A 14,098-nucleotide genomic window follows, 5' to 3' on the forward strand; every position below is an offset into this window, starting at 1 on the left:
AGCATTAGGCTTCAGCACCTGTCCCACCTGCTCCAGCAGCCACCCTGCCAGTCTGATCCAAGTCCCTCCTGAGCACCCCACCCTGCTCAGGACACTGATCCAGTTTCCCACAAGTGCACACCTGTGGGATGGCTGCTCCATTTTCAAACACGATGAGATCTCATTATACACCTGAACTCTGGGTGTACAAACAGCGCACAGACTGTACTAGCATCACCAAGAACATTTTCCAGGTCATGTCATGTCTTGTATCATTTCACTCCCTTTCATCATGCCCTTTATCATAAAAGTGCATAAAGCTTTAACTTTGATGCCAAAGTTTGAATAAACTTATCCTTGCACTTCATAAAAGCCATCATCGTCTAGTCTTGATAAAATTGCATGACTTTCTCTAAACAGTTAAACATGAAGTTGTCACCAAAACCGCTGATCTGAAATAGAGAAGGAAGTTTCCAGCATTAATTGCTTACATCAAATGCCTGTTCAGCATGAGCACTATTCTGTTTCAGTTCAGTGTTAGAAACTGAGGTTGAAAAATGTATTTCCCTGTGTTGGTCCCACAGTCCAACAGTTCTACCTTATAGCAGTCCAGTTCTCTGGATAGACAGGATATTCTGCAAAATCCATTTGTGCTGAAGGATGATCTCAAATCATCCTTTGTGAAAAATCTTGTCCAGTGGGCATCACCCATGTTACTGATGGCCAGTACGTGTTTGTGGACAAAACTGATGTCTACAGCAGCAGGGTGTTTTTGCACAGATCACTTCTGTCAGATCACCTCTATTCTTGCCATCAAAAAACTTGATGTAGCGTCTACCAGAGGAGGTCTGGGTCATGTTATTCCTCTGCAGACTTCTTGGACTGTAAGCCACTGCAGCACTCATGGAAATCTTGCCATTAAGGATGCATTTGAATTCTACTCCTCAAAACTATTCTGGCAGAAAGATTCTATTTTTAAAACATTTCCTCCTTCTGTCTGATGTTGCCATCTGGAGAAGAAATCTGATATTTACTGTTGTTCTTGGAGTTCCACCTCCTGGAGTTCTGGGAATACTGCAGACCTCAGCTTTTAGTTGCATAAAAGATACATTTCCAGCACTGACAGGTGAAGGAAAAGTAGGAAACCACTGTGAATCTGCAAAAAGCAAATTGAAACAAGCCCCTGTATTGCAAAAGTCTTTTCAGACTGCCAATCTAAACGTTTTTCAAACTTGTCTTGTGGCTTTTCAGCCATGGGCTGTCACTTACGACTTCTGCTGAAACTCTCTGCCAAAGGGAAAAGGTAGGAAAACGTGCCTTGAAGCCCAGGCTTGCAACCTGCCGGTAAACCCAGGAAATACTGAGTGAATTGGAGTGTCAGAACAGTGCCTTGGATCAGGCCTTTTTGAGGGTGTTGCAGTGGTAACTCAGCCCAGGGATATCCCACTTCTGTACAATGCAGGCTGTGTTTTGGGAATGCCTGAGCAGTGCTGCTGGTGGTGCTGCACAGAGAGTCTGTGTTTCCCAACATGGGTACTCCCATAGCTCAGAGCTCAGCACAGGATGGAGCTGAGCAGGATTTGCAGGTAGCACAGAAAGGGGACAGAGTGTATGGGTGCTGACTGAAGTTTACTGTGACTGTCATTATCCTCCTGTGTCCTCCTGCATGCAAACCACGAACCCAATAGGTTTTCAGGTATTGCAGTAAAAGTGATGAAGGAAGAAATGGGACCATTATCCTTTGCCCTGCCTTTAAATTATATGTGAAATCATTGGTGGGTTGAGGGTTGGCTGTCCAGTGCGTTTTCCAGTGATACGTAACCTCTCTAAAGGTCTTCATGACATCACCATAGTAGTACCCATGTCTATTCAAGGGACAAAATGAGACACTGTTCTATAGGCCTCATCACTGACATGACTACTTCCTCTTCTCTCTCATCTTTGAAAGGTATTCAGGAATCTCCAGTGCCAAATGGCCATTCTCTCCCAAGCAGAGATTTTCTTCGGAAACAGATGCGAGGAGACCTTTTCACCCAGCAGCAGCTGGAAGTGTTGGATCGTGTCTTCGAGAGGCAACATTATTCCGACATTTTCACAACAACTGAGCCCATCAAGCCAGAGCAGGTACTATTGCAAGTATTTCACGTTTTCCTGATATGCTTCCTGCTGGCAGAGGTCTGTTTGGTGGACATCACCAAAGGCTGCTCAGAGTTTCAGTAGACAATCACAGAAAAATAGGTGTGTTATCAAGATCATCTCAGCCAAGTGCATGTTAACCATGAAAGTCTGTTAAAAAATAAAGGAAAACACTAATTCAGCAAACATTAGCAAATGTTTGGATATGAACTTATGCCTGATCTGGACCAGTTGCATCAAATGAGCCTTTAAAGAGCATCACAGCTACTAATGTTTTTGTTAGATCAAAAGCAGGCACTGCAGATAAAAAGGGGAAGACTTGCAAAACCCAGTGCCTAATTTTGGTTCCTAGTTATCATGACTGTGGGCACAAATCAGATTTTTTTGTATCCAGAAATGGCTTATTAAGCTTGTAACTGGCCATTTGCTGAGAGAAACACCCATTAGTATGTGAAGGTAAATTAGTTGCACCTACAGATCAGCAGTGTGTTTGAGGAGGACTTGGCACTAATATTTTGGGAAAGTTCCATTTTTGCAGGCATGATACAGAAGCACATGCAAAAACTGATGAGCCACATCTCTCTGTGTTCTTCTTGGGTAGCAGCATTTAATTCAGCTGCTGAGAAGGAGGTAGAAATTAATATACTGCTGTCAGCACTGATATTGGTCTAGCTTGCTACTCAAAGTATTCAGCTTTTTGTCTTCAGGGTTCTTAATAACAGATGTGCTTTTTAGCAAGGTGGATGGACTCCTCTAACTGTAGCCAAACACTGATTCCCTTTGGAGGAATCTGTACATTTGAGGGCCACTGGAGATTCTCTCATGGCAGATTACTACCATCATGGATCCACTCAAGGAATGTGTATTAGCATACATTTAAAAAAAAAAATTACTTACGCTGAAAGTCCTATGGTAGAGTAGAAATTCCTCATGCCTTTAGGCTCACATTTGTTATTTCATTCATAGAGACATTTGCTTTTCACCAGCTTCTGCTGGTTTTCTGGCTTCCCTAATTCACACATGCTGAGAAACTCTGCAGATCTGAACTTGAGCTGAAAAAAGATGGGAAGCCAAGCCATCATTGTCTCTGGAAGGTGAAGTGGCCTTCATGTACCACTAGATGGTGGTTATCCCATCCAAACACGGGTGATAGTGGAGAGGACAGGCACTGTGCCCGCACCTGTGGCAAGCCTTTTCAGCATTGGTCACCTAGGAAATGTGTGGTATTAGATCTGTCCCTGCAAAACTTTTACGGGCCCAAATAGTCATTGCAAAGAGAGCAACGATGGGAGAGGACTGTGTATTTTTTTCTGTGTTCTGGATCCCCTGAGTCATGGACAGCTGTAGTTCACGGGAGACAGTCCAGCAGTGACTGAACATTTATCCAGATATAAACTTTTCCTTTTTTTTTATAGGAAGAATGGGAGATTTGAATAAGGATGTTGCTGAAGTGTTATCCCATTTATCAAATTTGGGATATATGACTGTTGGTGGAGCAAGGATCTTCCCAGGCCCATGTAAGGAGCTGTGACTAGAATGGCTCTGAGCAACCGGATTATTAAAATTGGAGATAGGCTGCTATCAGTTTGGTGAACAGGGGACTCTCTGAATGCTCTGGGAAGTCAAATAAGATGCTAAGAAATGTGACACTATGAGGTTCAAAAGACACTTTGCAGAAGCATCTGCTTAGGCATTTTTACATTTGATTACAAGAGAAATTTGTAGTTGTTTGCTTTCATATAGCTTGGAGCACGATCATTTGCTTTTGGAAGGCTGGACCGTGGTCAAGGGCTTGTGGTTGTTTGTGGTCAGCTTCTGCTTTCTGATGGTGTGTGAACTGTAACTGTCAATGTGAGCAGATGTAATCTGTAAGACTTGCTGTGTTTCACAGGGTCACTGTATGAACCCTAGCCGTTACCAAAACAGTCATGTCTTACCTCCTTGGTAAGTCAAGCAAAGCTGTCATGATGCTTAACCAAAGCAGAGAAGCTGTCTGCATCAATTAGTAAGGCTGTAGTAAAGCAAGGTCTGCCTGTGACATCCAGCTGTCCAGAGTGCTGCTGGACTCTGAAACGGTGCTGTAGGAGCTAAATCAGTGGTGGATGTATGGAGCCCTGAGCTATTTCCGTAGAGGAAAATATGGAAAAGATACTCCTCCCCACAGAGACAGGATGTGGGGAGAAGACTGGTAGGAGCTGCTGACCCACTGTTTGTCCATTTTATTAGAAATTTGATCCAGTAGCAGCCATCTGAATATCAATAATTTTGCTCAGGCACAAAAACTTGTTGATATCTCAGTGCTGTTCACCTGAGGAAGGCTCCAGGTATTTTACTGGAAGAAGTTAGTCTCTAGACAAGGTAGTTCCCTTTTTCTTCCTGATTTTGCCTCCTCTCTAAGTCTTCCTCCTCATTTGTGTGCTAGGGGAAGGCCCTTGGCCATGGTCAAGAGGAAGAGGTCTCTCCCACACAGCACAGTGTTTGCAACCTCATCGTGCTCGATCTCCAGCTGCGGACTTGCCTCTGCTGCCCAAAGTCCTCCTTTGGACAAAATTTCTGGACAAAATTTGTCCTTGCCTTTTGGAAAATGTCTGTTCTCCCTCACGTATAGGTAGATGGGCTAATGTCTGTGTGGGAGTGCTTGCTCATAGCTTCCAAACCCTTTGTTTTGAGTACTTCCTTCACTTTACTAGCTTTACGTTTCCCTTAGCTCATTTATATAAAATGGAAGCTCTTGGGTTATTTCTCACCTCAAGACATGCTGTGCTTTCCATAAACATTGTAGGAGTTTTCACATCTGCTGTAAGCTGTGCTGTCTGTGGAGAGACCCACAGGGAATGGACACTTGTCTTTGGGGAAGGGCTCATACCATGTTGAGAGAGAAGGCAACCACTGGACAGTGACAGGAAAATAAAGCATTAGACAGTTCTTGAACAGAAATGGTGACAACTGTGTGTGCTGGGTGAGGTGAGGATCCTGTGGTGTGTTCCTACCATTAAAAACTCCATCGTATGGTGTGCGTTGGGGAGCAGAAGTGAGCCATTCCCTGTTACCTGCCTCACTTTGCAGCCTGACAGCTGGTGGTGCAGTCGGGCACATGTAGGTGTGTGCTCTGCAGCACTGCATGTGTGGAGCATAAGAAACATCTGACAGCAGGGGAATTCCAGCAGCTGGGAATTGGAGAATTAAGGTCTTCTGTGCAAACAGCATCAAGTCCTTTCGTGTCTATATACTGTGGGGAGAAAACACAGCATAAAGTCAGTACTCTAGAATTACCCTGACCCACTTCCCCCGGCAGAGTCCTGCTATAAATATGAATTCTTATGTAGAATGAATGGCTTTCCCTCATGTTTGTGCCCTTTTGTACTCATTTTTTGCAAACAACCTGTGATCAATTTGCACTGGCTACACATGGTCATGGAAAACTAATTTCACGTATTTCTGGGCACTGGTCCGGAAATGCACATAGTGGTGTGTTTGCCGTGTCAGTGTTGCACTGCCATTCTGTACATGGCTGCTGCCCACCACTTCCACACAGCTCTTCCATCAGCCGGGATGAAGCCCACAACTTGAATTCAATGTAATTTTGGAGAAGGAGAACCTTCACAGCATCTGCCTCTGGGCTGGCAGCAGCTCTCGTTCTCGCTGTGCTTCTCTGTGTGTGTGTGTGTGTGTGTTTGTGTATGGGCCTCACTGATCCTCAGTGTGTCAGCTCTGTGGTGAAGTCCCCTTGCCCACAGGGAAGGCTGTTGTGTTGCTGGCACAGGTTGTACCCCAGTTGCCCTTGGAGCAAACCATACTGACACAAAGAGTGTCTTTTCCCTGCCAGCCCTGGAGTTGTGCTGTACATCTACACCAGTGGCAGACAGACACAGTCCAGCTTGGCCCCTGCCGCAGGCAAAACCCCACTATTCCTGGTCACTGCAGTGACAATTCAGATTTTATTCAGAACAGGCACTAGTCCTGTTCACAGAGCTGCAACATTGAGTTGCAAAATTTTCCAGTGCCTATAGTTCATTAAGAGCTGGAGGAACTAGAGGCACTGGCTGTACTCTGCAAACCCCTGAGCCTGGCTGTGAGGGTGATTGTCCTCCAATGGCTTCCTTCGATTCCAGCCAGAAGGATGGAAAAGCTCTTCCCAGCATCCCTGAGAAGCTGCCCTGGGCTGGCTGAGCCTGAGGCATCCATTGTGTAAACTATTTACATTTCCCAGGCAAAGCACAGACAGGAGATGTTCCTGGAGACCAAGGCCCAGGAAACTCAAGAAGAGACAGGGGCTTCAGGCATGGGAGGCTGGACAGGTTCAGGAAAGCCCCATCAAAGTGGGAAGGGGGCTTGTGGATGAATGTGCTTGTGGCAGCTGTGAGAGTGGCCTTAACACCTCTACAGGAGAAAAATACAGGTTGACGGATATACAGCCAGATTGGCTCAACTGAGAGTCAGTGCATTAATTTCCTCAGAATAAAGAAGAGAATTATTCATGCTGGATTTCTGTCCACAACACAAATGGACTCTTGTACTTTAGCTTCACACATGGTCCAGTTGAATACTCATTGCAGCCAAGAGGAATATTTATATTGACTTCAACAAACTTTAGAACAGGGCCATAACAAGACATCACATAATGTGACCAAATTCAACACTATGTAGGTCACCTGACATAGAAGAGATCTTCTTGCTGTAAATGGTAGATAACTCCCAGGCCCTTCCTAGGGCTTTAGCACTAGCTTCCTAGTTTGCTTTTAGCTAGAACTAAACCGAATCTCTCTTTTCAGATAAATTTCTGTATAAAATGTAGATATGTTGGGCTCTGGCAGAAACCAGTAACCTGGCAAACATATAGTAACATGTGTTTGTGATATGGAATGCAAGTAAACATGGATCTAGAGATAAGCATAGGCAGATGGAAGATGGAATTTGGAGAATTACGAAAATTCTGATACCTAATGAACCCCTTAAAATTACTTATGAGTTGGAAAAGTTGAAGAATTGCATGAAGTTGAAACCTGATTCAGAGAGACTTATGACAAAGGAGTTCTCTGGACTGACAAAGAGAGGGGCATAAAGCCCTTTTCAAAATCTTCAAGTTTTGCTTTCCTCTCAAGTATGCTTTGGCTTTCAAAGAGGAATCCTAGGATTTTTTTGCTCCGAAGAGCTGGGCTGTATGATATGTTCACAGGAATGCAGCTCCTGAGAGCACAGAGATGCACAATCCTCCTCACAGTACTAGGGTCTGATCTTCAGGAATAACAAGGAAAATCCCAGTAAAGCCAGAAAGTACAATCTGGTTGTATTTTAAGTGGACTCACTCAGTCCCCAAGTGCAGTTACTGAAGAAGCAGAAGGAAGGAATGAACCCGGTGGAAGGTGTCCCTGCCCATGGCAGGAGGCTGAAATGAGATGATCTATGTTTGTCCTGGGAATTCTTTGGCCCTACAGAGTCTGCTGAGGATCTGAAAATAGTCTGACTCTTGTATTAGAAATGCAGAGCTAATATTTGCTTGTGTCTTCCCAAAACTTCATGTAATAGTCCAGTAATAGTGAAAATTATGAAACTAACTCATCATTTGTTTGCAAAACCAGATCTTTTCTTGATCTGCCACCTGTAGAAATGATTTGAGCATTCCAAGGCAGGCTCTTAACTGTGGCTGCATTGCATGGTGTGCTAAATGAAAAGTAAAATTAAAAAGAAAAACAAAACAACACACGGCTCAATAAATGTACACAAGTACTAAAACTGAGAAAAAATAAAAACAGAGGAAGAGGCGAAGTGGAGTCCAGCATTACTCTGCCAGCTCTGCAGGCAGTTCCTCAGTGCAGGCAGGAGTTTGACTGGCAGCAGGTGGGAAGCCCCCTGTGCCATGCTGGAACACACCTGCAGCCCTGCCGGCGTGGCAGCAGGTTGAGGTGATGACTGGATGTTGCAGGATACAGGATGAGTCTGTGGGTGACTGCATTACACCCATGCTATTCCTCAGGCTGCCCCAGTGGCAACCAGTCCCTCATCCTGCACCAGTGGAGGCTGGTTGGAATCAGCAGCTGGGTGGGCTGCCCTGGCTGCTGGTGCTGGTGCCAGGGTGGGCTGCGGGCTGCCAGTGGGGCCTGCCTGCTCCCCTCCGTTCTGCTGGCTCTCTGCCTGAAGAAAAGGGCAGGAGAGGGTGAGTGCTGGCAGCGCACAGAGGAGCAGGGAGCCAGAGTGGTTCTGTGGGTTTTATAGCTGAAACCTCTTCTGTGATCAGGGCTGTGACTTTATTGGTGGGAGGGAAAAAACCCCCACTCTAAAAGCAAGGCTAGGAGAGCACATCAGGAGACAAAAAACCTTCCCGTATTTACTCTCAGTAGACTATCAAACAACACCAGGCTATTAATTTGGCTTTTGAGTCTTCACTAAAGCCCATAAAAGCACACAGTTGTCAAATGGAGTTCATTTTAATTTCCTTTCAATCACAGTAAATTATTCAGGTGATAAATCAGCTGGGGCAGCCTCCTGGCTGTAATAGAAACCCTAATTCCTGGCTAATTATCCAGCCCATTGCTGCCAGCAGATCAATACCCCTACCGAATGGAAAGGGCGCAGGGTCTGGGCGGGCAGGGTGATGGAGGGACAGCAGCTGGGAGGACAGGCATCCATGACCCCTGGCCTGCACGGGGACTGGGGGGGGATAAGCTGTGCTCCTGCTGGTTGGCAGGACATGGGACTGGCCCCTTGTTGCAGTTGTTATGTTGATTCCCTGAGTGCTGGGCTTTGCCGCTGGTCCTGTTGGGGGGGTTCAGGGGTGTGGGAATGAGCTGCTCCCACCCTGGGGAGAGCATGTGTGTGCTGCGGGGGTTTCCCTGCACCTGGTGCTGCCCAGCTCTGCTGGCTGGTTGTTAAAATGAAAAGAAATGGGGAGAGTGTCCTTAGAGTGATAAATCAGGTGGATAACTCAGGAGGAAATCTCAGGCTGGCAACATTTTTTTCTTGCCCAGTAGAATCTTTCAATAATGGTAAAATCTAAAGAGGTAAAAAAAAGATGAGAGGACCAGCGCTCAACCATAACTTGGAGCATTTCACTGGGACAGAGAAGCAGATATTTTGAGATGACAGTAGCACTTACACCCATCTCCCTCCATGAGCTGCTCCATGCACAAAGCTCCAAGATTATGCTGCCGACTGTGGTCTCCAGTTTCACCATCATCACATTATTCTGCAAAGCTGTCTGATAGAGTCTGAAGTCTCCTCGGGACAGAGTCTCTTCTCTGAGCCCCATGTTCCTCCATCGCACTACCGGGGATGGAGAAGGGTGCACCACCTTCTCTTTTGGCTCTGCTCATTTTAGATTGAAAAAGGAGATAGAAACCTTCCATGGTGTTTCTTCCTGCTGAAAATCAACTTTTTTTTTTTTTTTTTTTTTGAGTAGGAACGTTTTTCTTTTAGAATAGCAGCAGAAAGCACAGCTCCCTGGGCCAGCACCTCTGCTTTGCGTTCCCACTGCTCTGCCCTCCCTTACAAGCATTTTTTTGTGCATGAATGTCTGAAGACTGCACAGAATTCCTCACATGTGCTGCCTTGTTGTGATATGTCATGTTGGCTGGTGACAGTCACAGCAGAGTCCTTTGTATGACATCTGGTATTCTGTGTGAGAGTGGGGCTGTGGAGGCAGGGAGTTTTCTGGGAAAGGAGCATGACAGAAGCCATGTATCCAGCTAATGTCTTCCTGCATCAGCATCATCTTTGTGAAGAGCACCCTGCAGCTTGCAGGGACAGCTGAGGCTGTCTGAGAGGGATGGAATTGAAATAGCTGGTCTTTGAGTAAGTAAAAGGGATGAGAAGAAGCCCTGGTGGGCTAATCCAAGGGTTGCCTGCTCTCCTGTCCGGCAGAGAGATGGAGATATCCTGTGCCCCACTAAAGCCCAATGCCCCTTCCCAGGGGTTTCTCCCCATAGAAATGGGTGGTGACCAGCTTTCCCACTTTGTCTGGAATTGGTAGGCAGCCTGAGTTTGGGATTTCTCCTGCAGGCTTTCCCAGAAGGAGACTGGGAACATTTCCTGCAGTCTGCAATGCTGTGGGAGAATGATCCTGCCAAGGAAAAGCTGCTGCCAGAGGACAGAGCTGGGGTTTCTCTGCACTCATCCTGCTGTACTGACAATCAGCGTAATGAGACCAAGCTGGGGAAGAGCAGCAGCACATGGTCTTGGGGATTTCAGGGTGAATTTGAGCGACTGGAGCTCTCCCAGTGCCTGTTACTTTGTTAGGGAAGCCTCAGCACTGGTAGAGGCTGACGCAAACGCTGTTCACCTCTGAGTCTGCTGCGTTGGGTTTGCTGGGCCTCACACCCCAACTCACATGGTTCTACCCAGGGATGACCTCTGGCTCCAGTGGGGCCAAATGTGAGTACTTTTCCTATAGAGTCGTCCTTGTAATCTCCTCCCTTTGATCCATCAGGGAGGGGGAATCCCAAAATACCAAGGTAAACATCTCCTTTGGGAATTGCAGTGCATTCCTGGTTTTAAGCATTCCTTTTCTTTCCTCCTGACTGCTCTCAAATGTGACTATATATGAAAATACAAATTCACAAGCTAAAGGAAAGGCCAGCCTTGCTGTGCCTCATGCTCTCACACCTCCTTTGTCCTTATCTCTTTTTTTCCTTGCTCTGTGCACAGTGGGGGGGGATGTCTTTTCCCCTGGACAGGCTCCGCACATTGTGCACAGGCTCATGCAGAGTAGGTGTCAGTGACATATGACAGGATTGGCAGCTGGCAAGGGCAGACCATTTTCCCCTGTTCTGGAAGCTTCTCAGGGACTGAGATGCCATTGAGGAGGACTGTGGTGTGCTTTTTTCCCTGAGAGTCTGGGTAACAGTGTTTGGAAATTGCAGACACTCCTGTTGGGTAATGCTGGAAGAGGGTGCTTTTCCAGTCACCAATTTTATCTCAGCACCTTCCGTCAGCTTTACATCCAGAGCTTAGTGATGACATGGAACACATCTTGCAAAGGCAGCAGGTGGTTTCCTCCAGGGATTTTCTGTGGCTTCTAAGTGTGATAGAGAGGTGGAAAATTCAAGAAAAGATTTTCTCACTTGTTATCTTGACAGAAGCGTTCACATTTCTTTGAAATTTGGGAACTGGCATTAAGTAATTGCATATTTGTTCATCGTGTGTTTTGCAATATTTTTTTTTTTTTCAGTTTAGACAGAGAAACCACATCTTTCACCAATATCAGACAATGTCATGTTACGGCACTAGTTGGCCAATTATGTCAGAGCAAAATTGACCGACCTTCTTATGTCTGTGTTAGCCCTGCAAGACAGGGACAAATCTGTGAGTAAACATATTTGCCCATTGATTTAATTAGTGCCTGGCCAACTCATATTATATTTGAGGGGAAGGATTTGCAGCAGCATTCAAAGAATGGAACAAGACTTCTCTACTTAGTCTCCAGTAAATGTCTGGATCCCACAGGCTTTGACAAGTTTCAAGTACAATTTGCAGCCTTTGGTTTGGAAATCACTGCTATTTTACACTAATTCTGTGGTCTTTCTCTAAATCTGTCCATCACTTTATAATTGACAATGATGGGAGTATGCTTCCCTGAAGAACTTGCTGTGCTAAAACATCTCAGAAGGAGCCAGGCTCTTTAAGGGTGTGCGTGGTGGGAGCATAAGAGAAAGGGGTATGAACTGATATAGGAGGGGCTCTGCAAGGCCCAAGGGGGCAGCTCTTCCCACCTGGGCAGACAGACAGGGCAGAGTTTGCCCTCAGAAATTGTGCAGTCTCCATCTGTGGTGTTTTCAAGACCAAGCTGAATAAACCCCTGACTGGCCTGGCCTGGCTCCATAGCTGGCCTTGCTTTGAGGGGCCTCTGAAACTTCCTTCCAACCTGGATTATCCCATGACCTGGCTGTCCAGCCACCTTGTTCATTCCAACTGTTATGGTGTGACTTAGGGAAACTTTGGTATGGTTATAATGAAAAGTGTGAAAAGTGTGGTTGAGGTGGACGAGCAGCACCTGTTCACTCACTATGTGGGATGAGGTGGAGCATGCAACGCCCAGAAGCCTGAGAAACTTGCTTATCCAAATGCTTAATTTTCAGAAGAATGCCATAGTTTTGGGTAGCCCTTTTTTAGGAGGTGTTGAATGAAACAACCTACAATAGTGTCTGAATGACAAAAAGCAATTGTGGAGCTAAGCTACTTCCAGACAAGAGGGATAGCTTCAAAATTCCTCTCTGCTTCTATGAACAGTGGTTACTTAAAAACCTGGTGGCAGCAGAATTTCTCAAAATGAAAAAAAAAAAGGAAATCTAAAAGGAGGGAACTTATGTGCTAAGACAGAAGATTAATATGTAGGGCATGGTTTCAGGTCTGCTCCTCTCCCCTTGAAAGGGTAATGGAATAAGAGCAACCCTGGAGAGGCCAAGGTCCTCTGCAAAGCCCCCTCCAGGCTCAGGACTGACCTCAGGTCCAAGTCAGCCCAGACAAGTCACGTACAGAGACACACCGAGAGGGCTTGGGGAGAAGGAGGTGCTGTAGGTGATGGGTGCATTCCTGGAATGGGAGCTGTGGAGTGAAGCCAGGCAGAAGAATCACACTTGTCAGATGCTATGTTAGACTTACAGTATTTCACTGGTTATTAGGACCTCTCTAAATAATTGAAACACAGGATTAAGTAACAGAATAAATTGTGGTACACAAGAAATTGTCATCAGGCTACATGGCTGATGAATGGTTTTCAGGCATTGCCAAACTGTGAGGCTCTGTACCAGTGGAGATTTTGCTGAGGGCACAGATCCCACATCTGGTTTTGTTCAAATGTTTCCTGTCTTGTTCTTGTGACTGGGGGGGAAATTTTGAAAATATAATGCCAAATACCCTTCTGACATAAGAACCCAATCTGCTGTTGGGGTGGGAGAGGTGCTCGGGTCATACTGGTGGTGAGTTTGCCTCATACTGTTTGCTCGTGCTGATGTTTCACTCTCTGTATGGTGCCCAGGCTTCTTCTGATGTTTTAGTGGCAAAATAGTGATTATTATAACAGCAGCGTGCCTGGCTAAACCTGTCTTTTCAGAGAATGTTTTGATAAAAGCTGAAATGTTTCACTAAAACCTGTAATCTTCGACGATTTTTCTGTGTAGAAGGTCCTCCCTGGAGCCTGTCACGATACTGGGGAGGTACAGGGCCTCCAGCAGCAGCACACTGTGAGTGTTTTCAAACAGAATCTCTTTATGTGGGACCAACACCCTATAGATACCCTGCTCATTGGTCAGCCTGTCTCTATTTTGATTCATTTTTTATACCCATGTGCAGATAATTTCTGGTATTTCTAGGTGTTTTTCTGAAGGCAAGGAGGCCATTTCCCCACCCCATGGGATGCAGGTGGGATGGGATGTTTTTTTCCTGAGATTAAGGATTCTGTCATGCCCCAGTCTCCAGTGCCTTGTCCCGAGGCCTTCACATTCTGGACCTGTTGCTGGTCCGATTTGGTTGTCAGTGGGTCTCAGCTAATTAGCAAAGGGGAAAAACAGCTCAAGATTTATCCCACAAGATGAGTGGGGTTTCATGCCTGTCCATCCTTGGTGAATGCCACATCAAAGCAAGCACCACATCATTCCCCTGATGTTCCCCTTCCCAGGGCCTCTATTGGCATGAGGCATGCCTGCAGCATGCATGAAGGCACAGGAGTCTCTCCCCTGCTCCACATCCCCAGTACCCTTCCTAACACTTCTTGTTTTCTGTACAAAACACTCTGGTTGAAGTGTTCAAACCTGTTGCTTTGCCCTCTGTGTGCACAGAATTTGGTTCCTGCTGCCTCTGCCCCTGCCCTGAAGGCCTGCTACAGAAATCTTCTGAAAACAACATTTGTGCCTACTGAATCACAGAAATCTGAAGGCTGGAAAAGACCTTTAAGATCAAGTCCAGTTGTCAACCCAGCACCACCACAATGTTCACCATGAAACTATGTCCTCAAACATAACCACATATTTTATGAACACTTCAAGAGATGGTG

At 45.9% G+C, this 14,098-nt stretch overlaps 1 protein-coding gene across 4 annotated transcripts in view; it reads left to right on the plus strand.

Annotated features, from left to right (window-relative positions):
• PAX5 (paired box 5) overlaps positions 1–14,098 on the plus strand; it is a 127,817-nt gene that overhangs the window by 41,088 nt on the left and 72,631 nt on the right. For all 4 annotated transcript variants that reach the window (XM_032676740.1, XM_032676741.1, XM_032676742.1 and 1 more), the window contains exon 6: positions 1,928–2,103. In XM_032676740.1, coding sequence (XP_032532631.1) covers positions 1,928–2,103 — 176 coding nt within the window. The remainder of the gene's footprint in view (positions 1–1,927; positions 2,104–14,098) is intronic.

Source organism: Chiroxiphia lanceolata, chromosome Z (assembly GCF_009829145.1).
Source record: "Chiroxiphia lanceolata isolate bChiLan1 chromosome Z, bChiLan1.pri, whole genome shotgun sequence".
Taxonomy (NCBI): domain Eukaryota; kingdom Metazoa; phylum Chordata; class Aves; order Passeriformes; family Pipridae; genus Chiroxiphia; species Chiroxiphia lanceolata.